General features: G+C 44.9%; 1 protein-coding gene across 1 annotated transcript in view; it reads right to left on the bottom strand.

Annotated features, from left to right (window-relative positions):
• Nucleotides 1–26373, bottom strand: part of ZFHX3 (zinc finger homeobox 3) — a 264745-nt gene that overhangs the window by 7514 nt on the left and 230858 nt on the right. The window contains exons 6-9 of the mRNA XM_038753465.1: nt 19761–19894; nt 19368–19568; nt 7150–7252; nt 234–5726 (exon numbers count right to left, since the gene is read on the bottom strand). Of these exons, the coding sequence (XP_038609393.1) occupies nt 234–5726; nt 7150–7252; nt 19368–19568; nt 19761–19894 (5931 nt within the window). The remainder of the gene's footprint in view (nt 1–233; nt 5727–7149; nt 7253–19367; nt 19569–19760; nt 19895–26373) is intronic.

The raw sequence follows: 26373 nt of genomic DNA, 5'->3' as shown, positions 1-26373 counted from the left end.
CAATTCTTTCTGAATTGCTTCTATGAGAATGTTAATGGGGTCCCTATCTTGGGCACCCACTAGATCTTAGAAAAAGAAAACGGGCAGAGCCCATTTTCTCACATCATGCAAGGGCAAAATGATAAGGAAACTGAGGTGGGGGAAAAGTTGTTCCCCGCCAAGTGGCATCGCAAAATAGGGCTGACAGACGAGAGTCTGGAGACGCTCGTCCGGCGTCACAGTTCGGAACCCACCTGTGTTGGATGGAGTGAAACCTGGCAAAGACGGACTGTTGAGGCCAGGGAGCAATACGGGAGGAATGCCCTGGAGTGCCGGATATGCAGTGGGAAGGTTAAGAGCTTGAAGAGGGGTACTGTCAAACATGCCTTGCTGTTGAGCCGCCAGACCGAGCACCTCATTGGCCTTTTTAATCCGGTCCAACTCTTGCTGAGCCATCAGCTGGCGAACGGTAGCAGGGTCGAAGTATTCCTTCTCCTTGTCCAACTGGCTTCCGATGGTGTCCTTAACTTTGGAGATATGCTGCTGAGAAAAGATATGGTCACGTACAGACAGCCGAGCGCTGTACTTGATGCCACACAAAGTGCACTCTGTTTTGGGTCCCTCGTAACTTGTTTGGTTTATACCAAAATGCTTGGCCATGCTTAGTTTGGACTTCTTTTCTTTCGCCCTGGCATTCTGGAACCAGACCTGAACAACTCTCTTTGGCAGTCCAATGTCATTGCCCAGGACCTCACACTCCAGCATGGTCGGTGTCCTGTAGTCGTTAAAGCATGACTTTAGGACCTTTAGCTGAAGATTAGTCATCTGAGTGCGAAAACGTTTCTGCCCCGGCCTATCCCCGCTGTCTCCAGACTTGCCCGCTGAACCGCTCGCCCCAGGGCTGGGGGAGCAGGGGTCCGCAAGGCTGGACGTCTCACTGTAGTCCACCGTTCCTTCGTTATCGTATTCCTTGCTGTAAAAGCTGGGCGCTGGGCTGACCAAGCCAGAAGACAAGCGATCGTCATACTCAGACATGGCCATCATGGCAGCCTTGGTCAGCCCTTCACTGGGCGCCGACGACGACTTGGGTTCGGTCGCTATGCCCGTCGCACTGTCGTTGTCCGCGTTGCCCTCGTCGCCGGTCGTGGTGTCTGTGATCGCCGTGTTGACGGAGGAGCAGTCGTCGTTGTCCAGCTTGGTTTGGTCAAAGTTGAGATTAACCGAGGACATGGAAGGGTTCTCGAAGTCTTCTATCCCTTCCACCTTGATGGAGGAAGGGCTAAGCAAAGTTCTGGGAGACAGCTCCATGGTTTTACTCACTGGTGAAAGAGGAACACCTTGGCCATCGCTACTACTTGGTGGCAAGTGGGAAAAGCTGGTGCCATCGAAGATGTCGCCCTTCATCTGGAGGCCCCCGTCGCAGTCTAACAGCATGGCGGACAGCGTCAGGTTGTAGCCGGCTCTCTTGGCCTCATGCCAGTGACGGGACCGAATGTGAGCCTCCAGGGCAGTTTTGGCTTTGAAGAGGGCTCTGCAGAAAGGGCACCGCCTGTGCGCCTGGGCAGGGCCAACCGCCCGAAACTGCCCTTTCCTTTCCCGCGCTCGGGTGTTCTGAAACCAAACCTGCACAACACGTTTCTTCAAGCCCACTTCGTGGGCAATGTGATCCAACATTTTCCGGGTTGGGTTGGAGTCCAGCAGGTACTTCTGGTAGAGGATTTCCAGCTGTTCTGGAGTAATAGTTGTCCTTAGTCGCTTGTCTCTCTGGGGTTCTTCCCCTCCCGTTCCACTGTCATTTTCCCCGGGGCTCGCGCTGGCCTTCTCCTCCAGCTTCCTCTTCAAGGTATTCATGGTAGAAGTCGGAGTGGACGGAGAAGTGGCAGAGCTTGCTGGAATCTGAGGTAGTGCCCCAGATAGCAGCTGACTTGCAAGAAGTGGGTTACTAGGGTCGAAGAGCATGAAGGGCATGTCCAGGGTCCTGTCCAAAAACTGGGGGTGAATAAACTGGTTCTGCGCACTCAGAAAGTGAAGTTGCTGATGCTCCTGCCAATGCTCGAAGGAGGGAAAGGCCAGTTTGCACTGGTCACACTGGTAAGGGATTAACTGAGGAGGTAGGCTGGCCAACTGCTGCGGGGTGGATGTGTGGAGGGGCTTGAGGGAGAGGTGGGAGAGCTGGGATGGGCTAGGGCTGGACTGGGGTAAGGAGCAGGGAGGCGGGGGGACCTGGGGTGGGGGTTGCTGTAACGCCGGGGGTGAGGACAGCTGTGGGATCTTTTGCTGAGATATGCTCATCTTCTGTTCTGGCGGGTCAGGCTGGGGTGGCAGCAGCAGCTGCTGCTGCTGCTGCTGCTGCTGCTGCTGAGACTCCTGCTTTGGTTGCACTTGCTTCTCTTGGGTTTGGTTTGGCTGCGCACTGGGCGGTTCAGACTGCTTTGGCTTTTCATCGCTCGCTTCTGTTTTGGAACTGAAGGCGGGGGATTCCTCAGACTCGGCTGCGAGCTGCAGGAAAGCCGAAGACGGCGCATTAGCTGAAGCTGCTGGGGCGCTGTAGGCCTGGGAGGGCATCGGGGTGCTGCAGGACGAACTGGTGGGAGTAAGCAGCTCCATGGCATCCATAGAATCTTCATTTTGGCTATCGTCCTGCCCGTCCTCGTCCTCGTCCTTGTAACACAGCTTTTTCTGGTGCTTAATGAGGTCAAAAATGCGCTGAAAGACCAAGCTGCATTTCTTGCACTGGTAGTTCAAGTTGCTCGTGCGAATGTACCTGTCGTTGGTCAGCTCCCGCCTTTCTCCGTCTTTCCCTTCGCCCTGGTTCTCATAGTTCTTCCTTGCCTTCTGACGGGCATTCTGAAACCACACCACTATGACTCGGGTAGGGAGATTTAGTAAATTGGAAAGCTGTTCAAACTCATCGTCCTTGGGATACGCATTGGCATCGAAGAAGTCCTGCAGGACTCTCAGCTGGTAATCGGTGAAGCGGGTCCTGGAAGACCTCTTGCTTCCCCAGTACTCGTGCTTCTGCGGCTCCGGAGACGGCGGTCTCGAGTCGATTTTCAGTTCCTCCAGACTGGTGATGGGAGGATTGCTGAAGTTGTACGGAGAGTCTTTGTTTCGCTGACGTTCTTTGAACAGGGTGTTGCGGAACCAGTGCTTGATCACCTTCTGCGGCAGCCCAGACTTGTCAGCCATCTCTTTAATCTGCTCTTCACTGGGGGAATTGTTAATGTCGAAATACTGTCGAAGGACTCGAAGCTGGTCATCTGTGATCCGCGTGCGTGGCCTCTTGTTCTGTTGCTGGAGCAGGCTGGGGTTCAGCTGATGCTGATACAGTTGGGCCAAATCGGCAGGCAGAGGGTCTACGGGACCGAGCTGGGGGGGCAACTGAGCCGGTAAGGTTTGCAGGGGCATCGTTTGCATCATAAGTGGTGAAAAGATGGGCAGCTCCATTGGCATAGAGAGCTGGGTAAGTGGCACAGACGGCTGGGCTGGTGCAATCGTCGGAGAAGCGATCGGTGGGGCGGATGTGGGAATGGTCGGAGTAGAAGCCGGCTGAGGAGGTGCCGCTGGGAGCGGGGGCGGCGGGGGAGGAGGAGGTGGTGGAGGCTCTGGGGTCTGAGGCCGCAGGGGGTACAATTTATCATAGTGCTCTCTGTACTGTTTGGCAAACCTCTCCAACTGCTTAAAGGGGAAGTAGTGTTGGTGTACGTGCTCCTGGTGACTCTTGAGAATCAGAATGTTGGAGAACATCTTGCCGCAGGAGTCACATTCAAGTTTTTCCAAGCTGTCGCCCTGCTCCGTCTTCCCATTTTTCTTCTGCACCTTCTGCTTGTTCTCATTGTACTGAATGACCAGCTCAAAGCCAAAGTTCTCTAGCAGGGCCTTGGTGGCGTTCCCTCGGGCATCCGAGGCGATGCGCGGTGGGAGCATGGAGGGCTCAGAACTAGCCCCGGGCACAAAATCTTTCTTATCTTTGGGCTTTAAGGTTTCGGACAGAGACTCCTTGGAGATGGCATTACACTCTCCCCTCTCTACGCTCTCCCGTTCCCTCTGGGACTCTTTCTCCTTGTCCTTCATGATTAACTTGTTTTTCTTCTCTGGGTGCGGGCTGGGCTGAAGAAGAGCAGGGTGAGACTGTGACAAGGAGAGCTGGCTTGGCTGCTGCTGGAGTAACTGCTGATGGCTCTGCTGGGGAATCTGAACCTGAGCCTTCAAGTCTTCCAACAGACTCGGCCCGGTGGCCCCCGTGAGCGTCAGGGCTCCGCTAGTGACAGGCAAGCTAACCTCTGGGTTGAGCTGGAACTCGGCACTGGGGATGTAGAAAGGAAACAGAAGGTGCTGCTGCTGCTGAAGCTGAAGCAAGGTCTCCGTGGTCATCGGGAAGTGCGGTAAGAGAGCTGGGTTGAACAACTGCGACTGGATGAGAGCTGCCTGCTGCTGCAGCTCTTGCTGCAGATGGGCCTGCACCTGGGCTTGCGCCTGGGCTAACGTCTGAGCTTGCTGCTGCTGCTGCTGCTGCTGCTGTTGCTGCTGCTGCTGCTGCCTGGAGGCGATCATGTCTGCCAGTTTCTTCCGGTTGACCTCCTTGGGCTCGGGAGGAGAGGTGACGCTGGCACTCATCGGGTTCCCAAGGGGAGGGATGCCCACGCTTTCGCTCGTCACCTGGCCCAGTAAGTTGGAGCTCGGCCCGGCCCCGCCGCTGCTGGCGTTAGTGGAGGGGAAGGTATTACTGCTGCTAGTGCTCACCGGGCTTGGGGTGGAAGAACCCAGAGAGATGTTGCCGCTGCTGTTCCCAGTTCCGTTACTGTTGCCGCTGCCGCTCGCCGCCTCCAGCTTGGCCGCGCGGGCCTTGGTTTGGTGCAGCACAGACCTCATGTGGATCTCCAACGTAGAACTCTGGCTGTAGGCTACGTTGCAGGTGTTGCACTTAAAAGGCTTGTTGTCTGGGCTGCTGGTTGGCTCCGGCTGACCAGTCGCGGACTCCTGGAGGGCTCTCTTCAACTTATGCAGGTGGGACACTGAGTTGTAGTGAACCAGCAGAATGTTCTTTTGGGTGAAAGACTCCTTGCAGACCGTACACTTGTAAGGGCGGGAAGGATCTAGGAACTTCTCCATGGTGAAATTGGGCCCTTTCCTGAACGGCAGAGCTCTCTTGGGCTCGGAGCCTGAATCTTCTTGCACTGACCCCGAATCACTCCCTGTTGGGCTTTGCTTATCCTCCATGTCACTCTCTTCCTCCTTATCTTCCTCAACAATGATGGTGTGATCTTCCGCCAGAGATGGGTCACCCATAGCCAGGAGGTCCCCATTGACCAGAAGCCCGCTATACAGCTGCTGGATGTCCGCCTCGCTCAGTTCCAAGTGGCTGGTCTCCAGGTGCTTTTTCAGAGCTTGAAATGTTCGGAAGCTGCGCTGGCAGAGACAACACATGGTGGCCGCTCTGATGACGTGGTACTGAGAGTGGAGCTGCAGTTTCTCAATAGTCTTGAAGGCCAGACTGCACTGATTGCAGCGATACTTGTATACATGGCGATCAGACACCGGCAGCTGCGGCCTCTTGGCATGAACCTCATTGAAGTGCGTCTGAAGGGCTGCAGAGGTTTTAAAAACCTGGTTGCACCCCTTCTTCCAGCAAAGAAAGCCAGAGTCTTCTCTGGTGGAACTCTGGTCACCAGGAGCAGGCTTCAAATCTCCACTGTGCTCTGCAGTCTCAGATGGCAAAAGGCCCTTTCCCAGATCCTCAGAGGTCTCTGAAAATGAGAGGAAAGAAGTGGTGCTAAGGAGGATATTGAGAATTTTTAAAGGGTTTTTTTTTAGATAATTTACTCAGTTATCAACCAATGGTAGTGACTGAGCACTTACTGTGTGCAGAGCACTGTATCAAAAGCTTGGGAGAGTGTAATACAACAGAGTTGGTAGACACATTCCCTACCCACAACAAGCTTACAGTCTAGAGGGGAACTTATTTTTCCTTTAATGTATTAGTAGCTCTATTCATCACATTAGACAGCTCACCTCCCATTTCCCCCAAATAAGCTGGAAACATTTAGACTGCTGTGGGCAGGGAATGTTTCTACCACCTCTGTTGTACTGAATTCTCCCAAGTGCTTAGCAGAGTGCTCTGCACACAGTAGGCACTCAAATGTCATCGATGATGGTGATGATGACGACAATCTTTAAGGCCTGCCAATTTTAGGTAGGCTTGTCCATCACTCCACTCCACAATCTAAATCCAATTTTACAAGAGTTTTTACTCGTTCCCTACGGTACACTCTTTCCTCAGAAGCGGGGTTTCCTTCAGTTGTCACAACGGGGTCTACACTGCAGAAGTGTCTTTGGCACAGGACAGGGCACTCGAGCCTCCAGACCTCTAACAAGCTGCTAAAAATGGCTGTAGCATCTGCCAATGCTCTCAACTTCCCATTCAGTGCATTGATGTGGTCAACAGGACAAAGCCGACTCAGGAAATTGCCTGGCACTGCTTTGACTAGATCATCAGGCTGTCATCTGAGCTGGTTAAACGTTCGCAGGTTAATATTGTTTAGCGTGTATTTTGTGCTAACAATAAGTGAATGATATCGAATCTTGTAAATTGATGGTATTAATTCATTCACAGAATGGGCATCTCATTGAAATCAGCAGCAAAGGCTTCCCCCAAGAAGTCTGTTGACAAATGGGCCCCCACCCCTCACGAAAAACATGATTTGAAAGGATGAGAGGGCGGGAGGGGGCAGAGGCAAGAAGGGACTGTTCTCTGTTGAGCCAGTGATGATTTGTGGCGTTTCCCAGACTACGGACAGCTGTCCATTAGAAGGGCTCAACACTCAAACCTCTCTCCATCTAGACCACTGGACTGCGAGGGATAACTCCTAGCCACTAATGACCAAGTCACCTTCAAACTTGATTTTCAGGCCTAGCCTAGTAGGTTCTGGATTCCATTTGTTCTCATTTTCTTTTCACTTTATAAATGTCGCAAATAAATGCCAGTGTCATTAAGCCAAAGCCAGAGCCGAGCAGCAGGCACCAGCGGATAAAAATAAAGGCCTCTTTTCTTCTGAAAGCGTGTGTCTCAAGGAACAGAAAAAAAGGTTCAGGAGCCTCCAACAAGCTAATTCCTGCTGCAGATGTTCGGTTCTCCTTTTGTTTCCCGAGGTTACGAATGAAGACACTAACCAGGCTGTTTTCCTGCCTCTTCTGTGTTTAAGTTCCCGTCTCGGTCCGGAACGGCTGCTGGAAGGAACATGCTGCTGGGCATCATCATTTCGGGGGTTGTCACCTGAGGAAAACGAAGGGGGAGAAATGAAGATCAGGGAACGGGAGGTGAGGAAAACAAACAAAGAAGAAAATGTTTCAAGATTCTCTAATAAGCAAAATTAGCCTTCACCAGTGTAAAGCTCGAGGTGTCACTTTTCAGAGCTCGCTGAAGACTTGTGTTTATTAGACAAAGCTTGCATCAGTCAAAAGTGTTTCTACGGTTACATTCTGGACGTAATTAGCAGTGCGCACTTGAAGAATAATCTTATTATTAATATTTTTCCTTTATGCAGAATTTTGACTTTGATCACTGACAATGTTTTGTCATGGGCTGTGAAACTTCTTGTGCAACCAATTAGGTAGATAAGTTGAAAGGCCCACCTTAAGCTGCTGAAAACATAATAAGGGCTCTAATTAAATCATACCTAGCAAAGTACACTGTAATCTTGCAGCGAGGAGCATTGTAGCACTGTTTTCAAAATGTACTCACGCAAGAAAAGGAGGGGAATAAAGAAAGAGTGAAGTAAAGTGTAAGAAGAAGTGGCAGTGAACCAAAAAGGACAGAGACAAGGAGAACAAGTTGGCAAATTTTCTGGCAAGGCACCACTTGATCACCTTTCCACACTCAGGTCAAAAGAAAGTGAACATTCACTTGGCTCTATTCAGATTTTTTTTTTCCTAAGACGACAACCAAAGGAACAAGATATCAGAATGAGCCTGTGGCCATAGTTAAATCCAGAGGAGGAAGACCTTAGTACCCTGGGCAGCTTTCAGAGATGGTTGATTATTTTCCTTTGCCAAATGGCTCGCTTTCTCAACCCGGTGAATCAGAGTTCAAAGAACCACAATTCCTGACTGGGGCTTAGGATACTTTCAACTGCTCCCCTTCATATAGCCAGATACTTTTCTTCCCCTCCAAAAAAGGACTTGATACGCTTTCTTGCTTTCACTTAGGAATCATGCCTTCTCATGTCGCCATCAGACCTCCCCCGTCTTCAAAAGCCCCAATTTCAGGGAGCAGAAACCCAGATCTAACCAGTCAGTTAACTGTCCTCGAGTCCAAATCCTGCTGGTACAAAACAGAATTGGATATGTAAGAGACGCCCAGAGACAGGCAGAGACAGAGAGGCTTTATTATTAAGGTTTGCCAATTAATTAAGTGATGTTCTTCTCCTTGAGGGCAGTCTGAGAAATGGATTGCATCACTGGTTACTGGCAAAATAAATGAAGTGATCGGTGTCTTTCTACTCTGCTGCCCTGCCTCCTTAGCAATGAAAATGATATTTCACGATGAAATGAAACGTTTCAACCGTTTTTTCACTACGGTTTCCTAGATGGGCCCAGGACTCTTCTCCCGTTGGTGTTTAAGAAGCCTGAGGAGTAATCACAGCAATATAATACAAGGATTGAAGACATCAGTCACTAAACAACTACTGCCATACTAGGTCTGTCTAAAATCTATCCTTCCCCCACATGTGAAATACTGAACATCTGGAGAGTCAAAAAGGCAATCCTGCATGTTGTGAAGGGGCATCCGAGGCCAGCCGATTCAGAGACACAGGCATCAACCTGTGTGATCGCCGGATAACAGACACTGAAGGCAAAGGCTACTCTGTTTACCAAAGACCAGGTGCAGTGCAGGTGAGTGCAATATAACATTTCGTCTATCACGGACACCTGCCCCCCTTAAAGAGAAAGCGCTTGTCTGCTACACACTGCAGCTGGTTGATACTGCTGTTGCTGAATCAGTAGGTATGGAGCCGAGGACGCCAAACTCATTCCGTCTATTTTCTTTTTAATAGAAAGCATTTCTAATCATTGTGTTGGTGAGTCTAGTGGGAATCCAAGAAGTGAAAGGTCACCGATTAATTTATAGTAACCAGCCTCAGGGGGGAGGGTGTGTGTGTGGTGGGGGGAGATGAGGTTGGGGGGCAGAAGGGGAGAAAGAGAAAGGAAAAAAGAATCTTCCCGCTCGGTTGTTAGCTGCAGGAACAGTCTTTGCCTGGGATCTTTAGGAATTATGAAAAATAAATCACGAGAAATAAAAAAAACCCAACAGAGTAAAAAAGAATAAAATTATCTCACACCTCAGCTGCACATCATTATAGAAAACTGTGGGCTTTTATACGCATTACAGTAAGGCAGACATCCCCACTAACACACTCAGTACGACGGATCAGTAATTGTTTTCATACACTTTAATTAGAAAAACTCAGATGGCTATGAATAATAATGGGAAAGAGAGACTTTTGCACTTGAAAGGTTGAAGTCAATCAAGTGTGAATGACGGCAAAAAAGAAAAAAAAAGAGAGACACCAATTCATCAGCCCTCTGTTGTCTCGCCGCGTCTTTAATCATAATTCCTGATTGGGATTCAAGAAGGCAGTAAGCAGCGGTTCTTTGTCTGCCTTCACCTTCCGTCAATTAACTCTCCCCGAAATATAATCATCAACCTCACAGGCTCCTCTGCATCTTAATCTAGGCCTCCAAACCACTAAGTCCTGCCCTATATGTGTTTAAGTAATTACACCTTTATCTACCTGTACCTTCCCATACACAGTATGCTCACCTTAACCCTAAAAAATGGTTTGGTGCACGAAATTGTTACAGGCAGAATATTTCCATGAGGCAAAGGGAAAAAGGCCCCAGGGGAAGAGACAGAACCTAGAAATTCTGGTTGGGTCTATTTACCAAACACTGTGCTTCTGAACGTGAGAACAGGGGATTGGGGCCTCTCTGAATGACTACTGGTGGAAACCATGTTCATTTCTATATTTACCCCTATCTGCAATGCTAAACCCTGCTCACCGTCCCCCCGCCTCACTTTCCGCCGATTCTGTCCGGAAGCAGCTCATCTTAGATCGTTTCCTCTTTAAAGAAATTCTCCTGCTATAGATATTTCTCCAAGGATTTTCCCTGCTCTCTGACGGATAACGTGAGCCAAGTGGACAGGTCATGCCTTCCCCCCAAATTATCTAGCTGCACAACTGCTCTCAGTGCCGTTTCAGGATGAAAAGCAAAATTCGCAGTGTTAGCTTGGGAAGTGGACTCAAGAGCAAATGGGAAATCGTTTTGCAAGATGTAGCTATTTAAAAGTCTCCTCCTGAATGTGGGCAGGAGGGTATGAACACAACAGTCCGTGATACCATTCCAATGAAACTTGCACTATCCAGAGTTGTTTATAGCAGGCATGAGTACAGAAGGCAGCAATGTAAAATGGGAGCAGGCAGCAACGCTCAGTCTTCAAGGAAGCTCTGGTGTTGTCTCATGTCTTATCCAAGTAAAGTTAAACAAGTGCCTTTCTAGACTGGCGCTGACAAGAGTACGGAAAGATGATATTTAGTGACTTCAATCAATCAATCAATCGTATTTATTGAGCGCTTACTGTGTGCAGAGCACTGTACTCAGACCCAGCTACTTGTCAAGGCAACTACCAGGCATTTCACTACTGGAAAGCAGAGAAACACAAGGTGTTACTCAACCATCTCTGTGTTGAGTGTGTTTGAAGAAACAGATCCTAAGGTAAGCAAATTAAATGGTTAAAACCACAGGTTGCCGAAGAGCATCCTCATCGAAGGTATTTATCGAGCACTGACTGTGTGCAGAACACTGTACTGAGCGCTTGGGAGAGTACAATTTAACAGAACTGGTAGACGTTCCCTGCCCACAATGAGTTTACAGTCTAGAGGGGGAGACAGGCATTAATATAAATACTTGATATATAATTTATAGACTTGTACCTAATTACTGTGAGGCTGAGGTGAATATCAAATGTCTGAAGGTCACAGATCCATGAGCATAGACGATGCAGAAGGGAGAAAAGAGGATTTAATCGGGGAAGGTCTCCTGGAAAAGATTCATTGCAGTAAGGTTTTGAAGATGGGGAATAATAGCAACGGTATTTGTTAAGCGCTTACTATGTACCAAGCACTGTTCTAAGCACTGGTGTAGGTACAAGTCAATCAGGTTGTCCCACGCAGGGCTCACAGTCTTAATCCCCATTTTACAGATGAGGTAACTGAGGCACAGAGAAGTTAAGGGGCTTGCCCAAGGTCAGTGGTGGTCTGATGAATATGGAAGGGGAGGAAATTCCAGGACATGGGGAGAACTGGGGAAGGAGTAAGCGGCGGGACTGAAGAAGTCAGGCACAGTGAGCAAGCTGGCGTTCGAGGAATGAATGTATACAGGGTTTACTGGCTATCACTGGTAAGATCAAAGCTATCGTAAATCTCAAAATCAACCAAATTTGTTGAGAGGACCGGTAACTTTTAAACATGACCAAAATGAGTTCTAGGGAGGCATGAGAGAGCTGTGCCAAGAAGTCATAATTTCATAAGGCTGGAAATGACCTCAACATAATAATAATAATAATAATAATAATAATAATGGCATTTATTAAGCACTTACTACGTGCAAAGCACTGTTCTAAGCTCTGGGGAGGTTACAAGGTGATCAGGTTGTCCCACGGGGGCTCACAGTCAATCCCCATTTTACAGATGAGGGAACTGAGGCACAGAGAAGTTAAGTGACTTGCTCAAAGTCACACAGCTGACAACTGGCGGAGCAGGATTTGAACCCATGACCACTGACTCCAAAGTCCGGGCTCTTTCCACTGAGCCACCCTAATCTAATCAAGCTACCTGCCTTCAGATTGGTAAGTGACCAGGCCATCTGGGTTAGATGGCGATAAACTCTCAGGTTAGAGGGGTCTGCCTTCTGCAATCTCATATCCTCAAGGAGACCTTCCCTGATTAATCTCCCACCTCCTCACACTCTCTCTCTCTTTCCCCCCAGTCTGCCACATCACCACTAGAGAAGCAGCGTGGCTCAATGCAATGAGCACGGGCTCTGGAGTCAGAGGTCATGGGTTCAAATCTCAGCTCCGCCAACTGTCAGCTGTGTGACTTTGGGCAAGACACTTAACTTCTCTGTGCCTCAGTTACCTCATCTGTAAAATGGGGATTAAGGCTGTGAGCCCCCCGCAGGACAACCTGATCACCTTGTAACCTCCCCAGTGCTTAGAACAGTGCTTTGCACATAGTAAGTGCTTAATAAATGCTATTATTATTATTATCATTATTATTAATTAAGCAGTTGGACACTCACAAACCCATGTAAGGTTGGGTAAATATCTTAATTGTGCTTTCTCCTTTCCACATTGTATTTTAGTAACTGTCTTCTCTGATAAATTTTAAGCTCCTTGAGGGCAGGGATCAGGTCTACTAATTCTACTGTACTCTTTCAAATGATCTGCACGAAGTAGTTGCCCAATAAATACTATTGATTAGTTGACTATGACCTTGGTCACGTCTGGATAGTTATTCTTCATCTGTCCTTTGCTGCTTGTCAGACTGCTGAGCACACGAAGCACACCCTCCTCCTAAAACAGTTTCATACACTTCGAGTCCGTTTTGAAAGTCACCCTTTTAAGTCTTTTCTGGGGTTTTGGTATTCACCCCACCCTCAACACCACAGCAGTATGTACACATCTATAAACTATATATTATGAATCATTTATATTTATTTCTTTCCCCTCCTCTACACTAAGCTCCTCTGCCCATCCGCCAAGCTAGCTCTCTTCCTCCCTTCAAGGCCCTGCTGAGAGCTCACCTCCTCCAGGAGGCCTTCCCAGACTGAGCCCCTTCCTTCCTCTCCCCCTCGTCCCCCTCTCCATCCCCCCATCTTACCTCCTTCCCTTCCCCACAGCACCTGTATATATGTATATATGGTTGTACATATTTATTACTCTATTTATTTACTTGTTTATTTATTTATTTTACTTGTACATTTCTATCCTATTTATTTTATTTTGTTGGTATGTTTGGTTCTGTTCTCTGTCTCCCCCTTTTAGACTGTGAGCCCACTGTTGGGTAGGGACTGTCTCTATGTGTTGCCAATTTGTACTTCCCAAGCGCTTAGTACAGTGCTCTGCACATAGTAAGCACTCAATAAATACGATTGATTGATTGATTGATCTTGGGCAGGGAACATGTCTAAAAACTCTGTTGTACTGTACTTTCCTAAATGCTTAGTTCAGTGCTCTGAATACAGTCAGTGCTCAATAAATCCCATTGATGAACTGATTCTCTTTTCCAGTGATGGTCCTAATCCTTGACGTTTTCGAAAAAGATCATGGAACTCCAATACTTTCCTCTCACCAGAAACACAAAAATGAGCGGGAACATTAGCAGTTCTAACTACAAAGTTCTTTTTCTCAGATACAATCACTAGCGTTTGAGAACTTATTGGGTGCAGAGCCCTGTTATAAGCACTTAGAAGAGCACAACACAACTGAGTTGATAGATATATTCCTTGCCCACTGTATGCTGAGAAGCAATGTGGCTTAACTGAAAAAGCAAGGGCTTGGGAGTCAGAGGTCGTGGGTTCTAATCCCGGCTCCGCCACTTGTCAGCTGTGTGACTTTGGGCAAGTCACTTCACTTCTCTGTGCTTCAGGTACCTCATCTGTATAATGGGGATGAAGACTGTGAGCCTCTCTTGGGACAATTTGATAACCTCGTATCTATCCCAGTTCTTAGAACGGTGTTTGGCACATAGTAGGCGCTTAACAAATGCCATTAGTATTATTATTATTAAGCTCAAATAATAAAGAAGCCTGATTAGAGGGTTTGCTTAAACTATTCTAGCCCATCTGCAGGGGTTGGGGTTGGCAGGAAAGGGGAGGACAATGCTGTTTCTTCCCATTCTCAATTCTGCAAGTGGTTAAGTAGATCAGCAGGGCTACACACTTTTTCTTTAAATGGAACGGGACACTATGTTTTGGTCCCATTTCAGTCTTTGCTTAAAAAGCACATTTCCTTGGTCAAGTTTTATCTGTGGTGAAGTTGATAAATATTAACCCTATGGAGAGTGTATGTATCATCACTTCTCTAGCTTTACATCAGCAATTCAACATTGAGCGTTGCAGTGACAAATGTATGTTCTCACATGGGAGAGCCGGGAGTTTAGGAATATACAGAGAACAAAGGACTCTGCTCTCTCTGCACCCAACAAAGCTTTGAGTGCTTGCCCCTGCTTGATTGGGATTTTTAGTCCCAGTTTATGGGGATGCCTCCTTTCCTGGAAACAGACAATTTGCTCTTTCACCCTGCTCCAATTTTTTTTTTAATGGTATTTGTTAAGCGCTTACTATGTGCCAGGCACTGAACTAAGCCCTGGGGTAGATACGAGTTAATCAGTTTGGACACAGTCCCTGTCCCACGTGGGGCTCACAATCTTAACCCCTATTTGACAGATGAGATCACTGAGGTACAGACAACTGACTTGCCCAAGGTCACCCAGCAGACAAGTGGCAGAGCTGGAATTAGAACTCAAAACCTTCCGACTCCCAGGTACATGCTCAATTCACTAGGCCACACTACTTCAGCGTGGCTCAGTGGAAAGAGCCCGGGCTTTGGAGTTGGAGGTCATGGGTTCGAATCTCGACTCTGCCAAATGTCAGCTGTGTGACTGGGCAAGTCACTTAACTTCTCTGGGCCTCAGTTACCTCATCTGTAAAATGGGGATTGATTGTGAGCCCCCCATGGGACAACCTGATCACCTTGTAAACTCCCCAGTGCTTAGAACAGTGCTTCGCACCTAGTAAGCACTTAATAAATGCCATTATTATTATTATTAATATGTATAACAGACAATGCTCCTAAGTGTATAACAGACAGGTCAATGCCTTATAACTTGTCTAAGAACAGATCAATCCATTTTCAGCTGCAATATCTGGGAACCTTCCATTTTCTACCTAAGCCTGGATGAGTTTGTATTCATTTTCAAGCCAACCTGACACTATTTAGAAATACTGTAAATCATATGGGTAAAAGCCTACCCAACATTTTGCCCCCCAGATGGGTGGGGTTTGCATGCAATATATGGTTCTTGGAGCAGACAAAACAAGACAAAAGAGAGAGAGGGGGGAGTGGGACTGGTGTGAATTACACAAAGATTGGTGGGTAGAGGATACACACATCACAGAGAAATGAGAGGCAAGGAGAATGAAATGGAGTAAAAAGCTTCATTAGACTTTGAGAGGCAAGCGATGGCAGTATACCAAGGTCACTTCTAATTTAGCCCATCTAATTGGCAAACATGGCTCCAAATGACTATCATCTCACAGGGCTCAGAATTAATGATGCCCGATTATTTTCATTACCTACATCTGTGATGGGAGAGGGGAGACCAGTGGGCCGCGGGTGGGCAAGCAGGACCACTGGGCTCAAGGGTGAGGCCGCTGGCCTGAAGGAAGATGGGTAAGCCTACTGAGGTACACTATTCTCAAAGGCAAAGATACTAGAAACGGAAATCATATGAGAAGCACTAAAAAAGGGAAAGATGAAAGGCGAGGGAAAATTCGGGAATGATGTCACTAAGAAGAAACTGAGGCACAGCAAAGGAAATGGACAACAGAATTCAAGTGGGAAGGAGAATTAGGGCAATGACACAGAAGAGGTTTGGGAGAGAAGGCAACTGAAGCAAAAGGAAAAGGAAAAATGAAGGGGTGAAGAGTGACTTGTGCCTGGAACGAATTCTCTCTATCATTTTGGAGACCACAAGTCCTGTCAAGTGATTCTGGAACAAACTGCACTTTACCCTCATTAAGGATCTATCTGCTGAAGCAGTGTAGGTCCAGGATTACAGTGAAGTGGCTGTAATGCAGAAAGGGGAAGACTAGACTAGTTTATTGTTGAAATGCCACATAAAACAGGCTCTGCCACATTTATTTAGAAGACCAAAAATAAAACAACAAACTACCAGGAAATGCTGGCATCGACTAAATGGGGCCAGCGTTGCGGAGTGCCTTTTTCAAGACGCTTCGACATCTGAGACTTTGAGTTTGTTGGCACGCACGCAAATCTGGTTTAAATGAAACCTGAATTAAGATCCAGCTCCTCATCACTATCTTTCCCTAAATGTTCTCCATATTTGCAAAGGTGGTTTTTTTTTTTAATACACAATTCATACTGACATTTGCTTTTGGCTTGAGCCACCCTGGATGATGCCAAGTGTGGTGTGGGGTGCAGATCTCTGAGAAGGAAGCCAACGCTATGGGCCGTTGCCAGTGGAACAGATTCTTCCAGCCCCTTGTTGGTACAAAAAGAAGGGGGCCCATGAAAGCCACAGATATGAGATGCAGAGCATAAGCAAGCAGCTGTTCCCATGGCAACAGACATATTAGACACTGCAGGTTCCTGAAAGCTGTCTGATAAGGTATTATTAACTGAAGCCTCCTCAAAACACTCTCCATTTACAACTGAACGGAAAGACATTGTGTAGAAAGTAATATGCTTCCATTTATTGGGGGTGAATTAACTTTTGGTACAATTGGAACCTTTTTCAACTTTGATTTTGAAGTTTCTGACTAAAAAGGTACAAATATTTACTGGAATTTACCAAATTAGAAACCAGACCTTGAATACAAGGGCAGGAACTGGCCTTGTTGTTTTTATTTTTATGGTCTGTTTTATTTTTTTCCCCATTGAGGTAAAGTGGAGGTAAAATCTGGTGGGCTCCACAGTAATTTTTGAATGGGGGTTTCCTCCCTATCGCATTACTAGAGTAAACAACTTGGCACTGGATCTTTAAATCCACATAAGATGTATTTGGAGACTAAGATCACCTGTGGCCTTTCACTGTGGATTTTCTGCTCTATTTCTGAAGTGAGGAGCTATTTCCTGATTCACCTCTGCAGTACATCAAAAGTTGACCTCATTTGGCATAATGGTTAAAATACCTCATGCCAACATAATATGCTGCACATCTGCAACAGTCTGTGATCTTAATGGACTTTGTAAAGTTAAACTTTCCTTTCTAGGCATTATGACTAAACTTAAGAAGCAGGTAAAAAGTGCAGAGATTATGAATTGAAGGCACATAATCACATAGGCCACTTTAGTAGAAGCAGCACCAAAATAATTTACCAGCTAACTAATGTCACTTCCAGAGTCAGAGAATCCAGAAACCCACTGGGAACCCTGATCTAGACACTCAGCTTTTTCACTAAGGTAAAGCAGTTGGTCTTCTCCAAAGCCAAATCCTCTTGTGCAAGAGCCACCACTTCCACTCACTGTTCATTTCATCCAGCCTTCCTTGAAACAAGTTGATTTTTTTTTTAACTTTTCTAAAATCTGTTATTTCCCCTGGCATGTTCCACTAGCGTGGCTCAGTGGAAAGAGCACGGGCTTTGGAGTCAGAGGTCATGGATTCGAATCTTGGCTCCACCACTTGTCAGCTGTGGGACCTTGGGCAAGCCACTTAACTTCTCTGGGCCTCAGTTACCTCATCTGTAAAATGGGATTAAGACTGTGAGTCCCACGTGGGACAACCTGATCACCTTGTATTCCCCTCAGCGCTTAGAACAGCACTTTGCACATAGTAAGCGCTTAACAAATACCATCATCATACTGCTATTTTCATTTATTCTATATATTAATCTGTAAATTCACTTATTTGTTCAGCAAATTTGTTTTGCTGAGCAGCAACCGTGTGGCCCAGGGGAAACAGCATGGTCCTGGGAAGTCAGAGGATCTGGGTTCTAATCCTATTTCTACTACTTTCCTATTGTGTGACCTTGGGCAAGGAACTTAACTTTTCTGTGCCCCATTTTCCTCATCTGTAAAATGGGGATTTGATAGCTGTTCTCCCTTCCTCTTAGACTGTGAGCAACTCGTGGGACAGGGTCACTTTGCACAATATGATTACCTGGTACCAACCTCAGTGTTTGGCACACAGTATGTGCTTAACAAATATCACAATAATCATTATTATCATTCAGCTGTTTCACTTGACTGTGTATACTGCTACGTGACATTATTGTTCTTACTCCAGCTTTCACTGTCTGTCAAAAACGTTCTTTTGTTTCCCCCCCACTTTCAATTGTAAGCTCCTTAATGGCAGGGAATATCTGCCTTGCTACTGATGTCCTCTCTTCCAAGCATTTAGCACAGGGACTCGAACTTAATGAAGTCTTAATAAATATCACTAGGTGGTGACTATTTTCCATGGCGTTGGAAACCGCAGGCATTTAGAAGAGTTGTTCTAAAAAGTGGACAGTCTTGGATCTCTTAGTCATGGTAAAAACCAATGGACTGTAAGCTCTGTGTGGGCAGGGAATGTGTCTTCGAACTCTGTTGTACGGTACTCTCCCAAACCCTTAGTATGGTGCTTTACACAGAGTATGTGCTCAATTAATACCATTAATGAATATGAAAGACATTTCCCATATTCCCCATATTCAAGATATCCTGTTCAATTTGGCTAGAAAAACATTATATGGAACAACTTTCTCACTTCACTTTCAAAAGCTCTAAAGAAGATTCCATTGGCCAAATTTCTGTTAAAAGTTTAGCAAAATTTTTAAGTTGAAGGTTAATCTAATTAAACGCAAACTGTCAAAGAATACGCTTTATTTTACTAGACTTTAAGGATGGAAAAATACAACTACATTTTGAGTGTGTGCGTGTGTGTGTTCGGGCATGTAAAAACACAAAAAAAGTAATGCACACGAGTCGACAGATCACAGAGTCAATTTTCTAGAATTACACTCCTTAAAAATAACCTGATGACGTGTAACTAGGTATATAATATGCTAATTTCACAAAATTGGACTAACACCACAGTTCTAGTTCTACTTAGTTCGGATGAGATCTGATTCTCTCGGGTGACGTTTCCAAATAGAGAGAACCGTTGCCTTATTTTTCAAAGGCAAGTTGAAAGTGACCATTCTTAGCTACACTTTTGAAATCTGCCCGTATGTCCACGCCGTACACAAAGCATACATCCACATTCGTAAATCAGCACCTATTCTTTCCACTAGCAAGAAGTTAACTGAAACTCCTAAAATTCAGGAAGCCCCATGACAAATACACTCCTCCAGCAGCTTGTCCTCATGTCTTAATGGGAGGAAAGCTACTAGAGAGATCCAAAAAAATGTGAGCTTTGCGTTTATTGGGCAACGATAATTTACAGGGCGATGAATCGTCTGAGGTGATATCTGAAATACAAACTCCCGAATTACATCCTATTTGCACTTCCAGTAGCTCCAGTTAGCATTACTGGGTTCTGGGTCTCTTGTTACTTCTTCAGGATCAACTTTGACCTCTGGGAAATCCGGAGGACCCTCCCACTTACCGTCATAATGAGTTTCTCGACACAGTCTGGTGCCACACTGTGAAGGTGGGTGAGATGCAGCTGCAGATGGATTTTGTTGTTCAGCATATCCTGGCAGAGAGGGCAGCGGAGCATAGGCTGCACTGAGTGCTGGGTCATGGCATGCACCCGGAGCCGGTTCACATCTGGGTTACTGTATTTACAGTACGGACACTGATACATCTGCACAAAAGAAACCAAAGAACACATTGAATCCTGAGTCCTGTGGTTACCCAAACTTGGTGTAATTCTCCCCAAGCCTTCCATTTTTTCCACAGTGTTTCAACAGCTTTTTCAGTTATCAGGAAAATGAATGACAAACCTCTAGATTCTTTCAGGTCTATCCAACAAATAAGACTGAGGTTCATGTCTCACCTGCTCGGATTTGGTCTCTTCAGACGTTTTCGGACGCTTGGAAGCGAGAGGGGACTCAGAGCTGCCTGAGAAAGATATGCGTTTGGAGGTTGCGGGAGATTCAGTCAACTCCTTGTCTGCTTGGCTGGACGATGCTGAAATTAAAAATGAAAGTTGTATTACATCTATACCAGGCCAGCTCTCAAAGAGTTTGCATTGGGTGAAAACCAATATTCATTTATAGAGCGAGATTTTTCTTGAAACACAAAAGTATGATCCAGACAGACTAAAATCTTCAACACATCAGAAAGGAAGTGAGAGTTTCTTCTCAGTCTTAGTTACTGCTTTTGTGACAAGTCTAGGAAAGGAAAGCGAAGAATTGAGATAAAATGCCCTTGTAAAAGATCTTCGTGGCTAAAGATCCAAAAATATGCATTGGCCACGGCTACCCAGATCAAGATTCCATCCGCTGACTCTAGGAAGTCTTCTGTGATTACCCCTAGAACCTCAACACTATGCCACTGAACCTTAGATGCAAGCCACAGAAGATGGGGGCCAAGAATTCATCTTCCAATAAACACAATTAGTTTTGCAGTACCAACCTTACCACACAAATAGTGAAAATGATATCTGTTATGTCAGGAAGTTGGTCTTCAGAAAATACATTTAGCCTTAATGACCACACTTGAGGTACTCCAGTTTAGGATTTGCTTCATCAATATCAAGTCAGGAATAGTTTAGAATGCAGATGAAGAAGAGATCTAAGTATTAGTGAATGGGTCCCATGGATCATTCTGCCTAGTAATCATTAAGATGAGTGCATCCTGATACTTTTCAGTGAGTTCTATATAACCAATTAGTGAATAATGACGGGGAAAAAAATAATGCTTTTAACTCTGAGAATGACAAGACTATTGTTGGAGGTGGGCTGATGGGGGGGTGGGGGGGTAAAAGCATCAATAAGAATGCGTATTTTATTCAGTTTCTGATTTTGACCGGATTGAGGGGGAGTTTTAATCTTGTCACCATGAGCTTAGTTCAACATATAAGGAAAGCATGTGGCATGGCTGAAACCACAGGACAACTTCCACCCTAATTTTGGAGTCTTGTTAGAAACTTAGCAACTGAAACTTCATAAAGAGAAAAATTGTAAGGTGAAAGGTAACTACCCAGGAAATGCTCTATAAAATGATAAGAAACTAGAAGAAACACTCCTTTTGGGAATCTGCTGAGCTAATCAGAGTTTACCTAATCACAGTCTATATTTAGGTCACAAATTTAGCAAAAGCTAAATTTTTTGATCCTTGGCAAAACTGTTTTCTGGCTCCCTGTCTATTCCACTAGCACATATCTCTGTTTTATGCTTAGCTTTGGGATTTGCTCTGACATGGACACCAAAATGGTGTCATTATCAACGTGCACTTTAATAAACAATTTTATAAAAATCAATTGTATTCATTAAAACCATAAGGCTGCAAAATTATTTTGAAAAAAAAAATGCTCAGTGCAGGAAATATTCCAGGAAGTTGCTGCTCTTCCCAGAATGCACAACTTGTGACCTTTAACCTCTGTATCTTGGTAACCTGGCCTACATAAGTTTGTAGGACATCTATTATTTAAAAACTACAAGGACAAGCATATTATATTGAGACCATCCCCTCCTCCCCACACACACATTCATAACAGTACTTTAATCTGTCTCGAATCGACTTCAAACCCATTTCGCCCTTAATGGGAGTTATTCATTTTCACTTGAAAGGTAATACATGACGGCTGGGTATTTAATGTGATGGATTGGCTGCTGATTAACTAGGTGCTGTAACATTCTAGACTGGTTCCCCTATGCCCCACTTCCCACCCCCTGCCCCCTATTTCAGACCTGGTAGTACAGAACTTTCTGCTTTAGACTTTTTATCATGGAGTCCAAGTGCTGCTTGGTCCTGCTGGTCTCACCACAGGGAGTCTTTTTTGTTTGTTTAGGTTATTGCGAAGGGACTGCTTGTCCAAAATGGGCCTTCCAAAAATCACTAAAATATCACACCTAAAAGAAAAGAACACTTTATCTCTGTGGCCAGAGCAGTATCCGCATCCTCCACTGTAAATACTGAAAGAAAAAAGACCCGGCTGTATTCTCTGATACTCGGTTGTATTGTTGATCTCGTTTTTTGGTGGAAGCAAAGCGGGGATGAGAATGTTTGGGGTATTAAGTAGGGGAATGCTGAAAAAGCAGCCCGTTACCCTAAAAGTTCTGCCTTACCCTACTGATCTGATGTGCAACATCACTCGCTTTTTCAGTGCGGGGACATGGCTCTGGAAAAGCTCGTCAGTTTCCTTGCTGCTTCCAGCACTGAACAGGCCCTGCCAATTGTGCAACTGACTGATAAAAATGAATGACTGGGCATTAGAGACAAAGCTGAGACCGCCTAACCCATTTTACTTGCTCAGAGTTGAAAAGCCAATCCAGTAACTAACTGGAGCAATAGCTTCCTTGCAGTCCCACTCCTACTAAAGTCCAATCCATCCACCTACTTCATACTCGAACACATAATGAATGGTGACAGGGTTGCAGAGGTGAGAATTTTGGCTCAGAAACCCTGCAGGGAGAGGGGAAACTTTCCCAAACTCTCAAATATGCCTCTGGTTCTAAAGCTTCTTTTGTCGGAGGCAGAGATTCATCAGAACATTTCTGTAAAACTGACCTTTCTCCTTTCTCTCCAGAAACACATAACCGCCCTGCTTCAATTAGAAACACTGAATCCTCTTGTAACAAAGCCCTTTTCTGTTTTTTCTCCTCTGTATTTGATGCAAATACCCAGAAGAGTACACTACAGAAGGCTAGCTACTTACTCAGTAGACTTTGCTCCAAAATTAAAGCCAAGAGTATTTACAGCACCAATACTCTTTCCGGAGGATGATCTCTTTGATAGACCCCAGGGTGACACAAGGGGAGTGGTTTCAGGAGTCGGGTTAAATTCACTTGACACAGTTCCCCACTCACAATGACCTCAGACATTAAAATGTCATCCCCAATCAGAAAACTGAACATTAATCCAGGATGCTCTCGAGTCTGAGCTGCCTCTTCAGATGGAGAAGGAGGAATGGGACTTTATCAGGCACTAAGGTGTGTTTCAACTACAGATTCTAATAAAGTTTAAGGCCTACTCATACTTATTTCCTTCTTGGGCAACTTTGGAAGGGAAACTTTTACTATTTTAATACTTTCCACCTGAATCACATTTTCGGTTAATAAGGGAATGAGAATTGGGCTTTACTGCTGTTTGATAGTTACTAGAACTCAGATTTTTTTCCCCCTCTATTCAAGCATTAGTGAAGGGCTATACCTTCAAAATGGAAATTCCACTTCTGAACTTTATTACATGTCCTTTTTCACATAACATTAATGAAATGTAAGAAGATGAGGATGAAACCTATGATTGGTCTCTTTCAGAACAAGTTATGTCTTGCTAGAAAAATGTCAAAGCACCATAAAAATTTCCACAGTTAATTTTAATATAGCCACGAAGAAATCTAGGTTTGGGTGTTTTGTAGAGTCCACTTAACCTTGGTTTCTGAAAATGTGCTATTGTACAAAATATACAGTATTTTTTGAGTCTTATGGCTTTAGTCTTTGCTTTCATTTGAAAGCTATATAGCAAAACTGGATACATCTCTCGCTGATAATGTACTGGACTCCTGGAACTTCAAAACGGAGATTAAAGTTATGGCAGGGAGTGATGTGATTTACTGCTTTGCAGAATACATTTTCCACCAGACTAGCATTTAGGTGAAGGAAGAATTATATCCAAAGAGGTGTTGGGTCACACACCTAAAACAAAGCAGGATTGTGTGGTATGGAATGCTAGGGACATGATCTGTAAGAAGGCCGGAATTGTTTTGTAACTTCTGATAGGAATTAGGGGTATCCCATAAAATTAAATGACGTGAAAATAGAAAGCAAACATCTACTACTAGTCTTTGCAAATTAATTTTAAAGTGGCACCTGATAAATTGTAACTTCACAAGTAAACAGTGTCCGAACTACTCAACTGATCAAGTCACAAAGGGCTTAAAGAAAAACACAAGCAGGTCAACTCTAATTAATGGTGAAAGATAACTGAGAACAGAAAGATGTGGCTCCTACAGTCTTCTCTAGTCATTTTATATCATGGGCAATGCCAAAGTCAACCAGGCTTCTACTGACTGAAGAGGAATCCAACACTTCTCCTGGACTGCTCTAATTTCCCAGATACTGTCTCAACATTTTGGTGAACACAAAATACAATTTCCTCTAAATTAGAGGAGGGAAAATTGAAGCCCTCAGAGGTTAAGTTACTTGCCAGGGTTTACCTAGCAAGATAGTAGACAAACCAATAGACTAGTTTCTTGGCACTCAGTTAAGTGTGCTATTCCACTCAGTCCTTTTGAGTTAGGGCTGAACACGAAACTTGCTTGAAGAACAGATTGGGGGCAATGCATCCAAAATGAAGAGAGATGTCCAAGTGGTGGAGATGGTAGTCAGGACATTTGGTGCTCAAGGCCCTATTCCAGTCATAAAGTAATATTACCTTAGCACAGTTCTAGCACAGGGCTCTTTCACAGAAGATCCCTGACTGTTTGACTCTATGGAAGGTTCCTCCTCCTTTGGTATTCTGGTTAGATCATCTTGCAGGGAGTTTTCCATCCTGCTGGGAAGTTCTTCTCCATTTTCTTTTCTATCTGAGAGTGGCAGGTGGAGGTGGTGCTCACAAAACTGCTGATACTTTTCCTTTCAGAAGCCCAGAGGTGAGCAGAGCATGCAGTGGGGCCCACAGAGCTGAATGACATTTGATCTTTGTGGACAGGCCAAGGCAGCCACTGCTCCCACCCCCTCACCACTTCTCAACCATCAGCCTCTCTTAGCTAAAGTACCACTGACAGCCTCTCCGTCTAAACTTCCATCTCCCAACCCAGCAACATAATGGAGGAGCCAATTAAATGATTATTAATTCATGCTACTTTCCGTAAGCCAGAGGTTCTCATCTCTCTGTGTTCCGTAAACCAGCTTGCCACCTGCCCCAGAAATTTACAGCGGGGTTTTATCTATCTCCATTGATTTAAACACACACACACACACACACACACACACACACACACACACACGCCCCCCCCAAAAAATAATCCAAACCAAAAACTTTAAGTTCAATGTTCAAGTTCAAAATCATTCACCCTGGCACTTTCCCCGTATTCTTTCTTGGTGGCTTAAAACCCCCTTTTAAATATAAGGTGCAATCACAATTTTCTCATTCTGTGGAATTTTTTTGGACTCCCAATCACTGACTCAAAAATGAGTATGTAAAAGCAATATTTTCTGAGACTAATCACCCTATCTCTTCCTCAAAAGTGCTGGTTTTACGGTGGCTTTCTGCTTCCCTACTTCATAATTCTTAGAAATGAAGTCTAGCACACTTAAAAGCAAAGCTGCTCTTAGTATCATCACTGAGACACAGAGGAGATCCCAACCTTTGAAAATCCAGGATTGGATCGTCTCCCTCCTGTAACACCACCATCCCCGTCACCTACAGTGGAGCAGTGAGAACCGGAAAGTGGATACAAACCCAGAATTAATCCTCCTCTTTTCCTAGTTTAAAGAATAGCTCCTTAAGGAATTGTTATTAAAACTAACTTTTGTCTTTCAACATTTGCTATATCCCTCAAATACCTACTATCAATGAGCTCTTATGCAATGTTCAGATGCAGAAGTGAGGTATTTGGAGGAATAAAAGGCAAAGTGGAATATCAAATAAGAGCTGCTTTTCAAACCATAAGGACAAAATTAGCCTTACCTTTCAATAGCTAAAGCTGTTATAGAGTTCAGCATGTTTCCCTGAACTGAACATGGCTAAAATGATTCCGTGTTAAATGTCATCACAATCATGCTTACAGAATATTCAATGCACGTTCAGATGACTATCAATAGTCCTGCTGCTCTTGGGCATTTTTAGAAACTACATAAAATTAAAAATGCAATGATGTCTTCAATACAGTGTAAGCTGTATTGGAGCAGCATATTTTTTTACAAAAACACCTAATCTGTACAAGTAATGTTCTAGTATGCAAAAGGGAAAAAAAAAAACAACCAAAAAGATAAAGTCTACGATAAGAACAGATTGGCAATGCCCAGGTTAGGGTTTATTTAGCATGAATTCCTAAAAGTAGAGTAGGCAAAGTGAGCATAAACTTGAGTAGGCCTCATCAAAGACTTCTTTTAGCCATATCCTTTGAGAAAAGCTTTTAGACACTGTTCTCCCGAGGCCAAAATCCCCAAAACTGAAGAGAGGGAGAGGCTAATCTTCTCCATATTACCCTCTTCCCCGAAAAGAGGCTAGTTTTTTTTTTTTAGTGGTTTCCTGCTTCCATACATCATATTTCTTAAAAGCAAAATCTACCATTAAGGGCAAAGCTGCTCTTACAACAAGCGCTAGGACTCACTGAGCTTTTAATTTTTTAATTTTTTAAAACAAAACCAAAGCATTATCACTAATGCTATTAAGTACCGAAGAGTTCCCTTACCAAAGCCCATTAAAATAAATCTAGAAAACACACATCATACACAAAGGATATTCATTTATCTGACCAAGATGCCTCATTTTGGGTC

The sequence above is a fragment of the Tachyglossus aculeatus genome, chromosome 11 (genome assembly GCF_015852505.1).
Source record: "Tachyglossus aculeatus isolate mTacAcu1 chromosome 11, mTacAcu1.pri, whole genome shotgun sequence".
In the NCBI taxonomy this organism is placed as follows: domain Eukaryota; kingdom Metazoa; phylum Chordata; class Mammalia; order Monotremata; family Tachyglossidae; genus Tachyglossus; species Tachyglossus aculeatus.
Note: the sequence above shows the minus strand (reverse complement) of the source record. Positions and strands in the feature narration are given on the sequence as shown.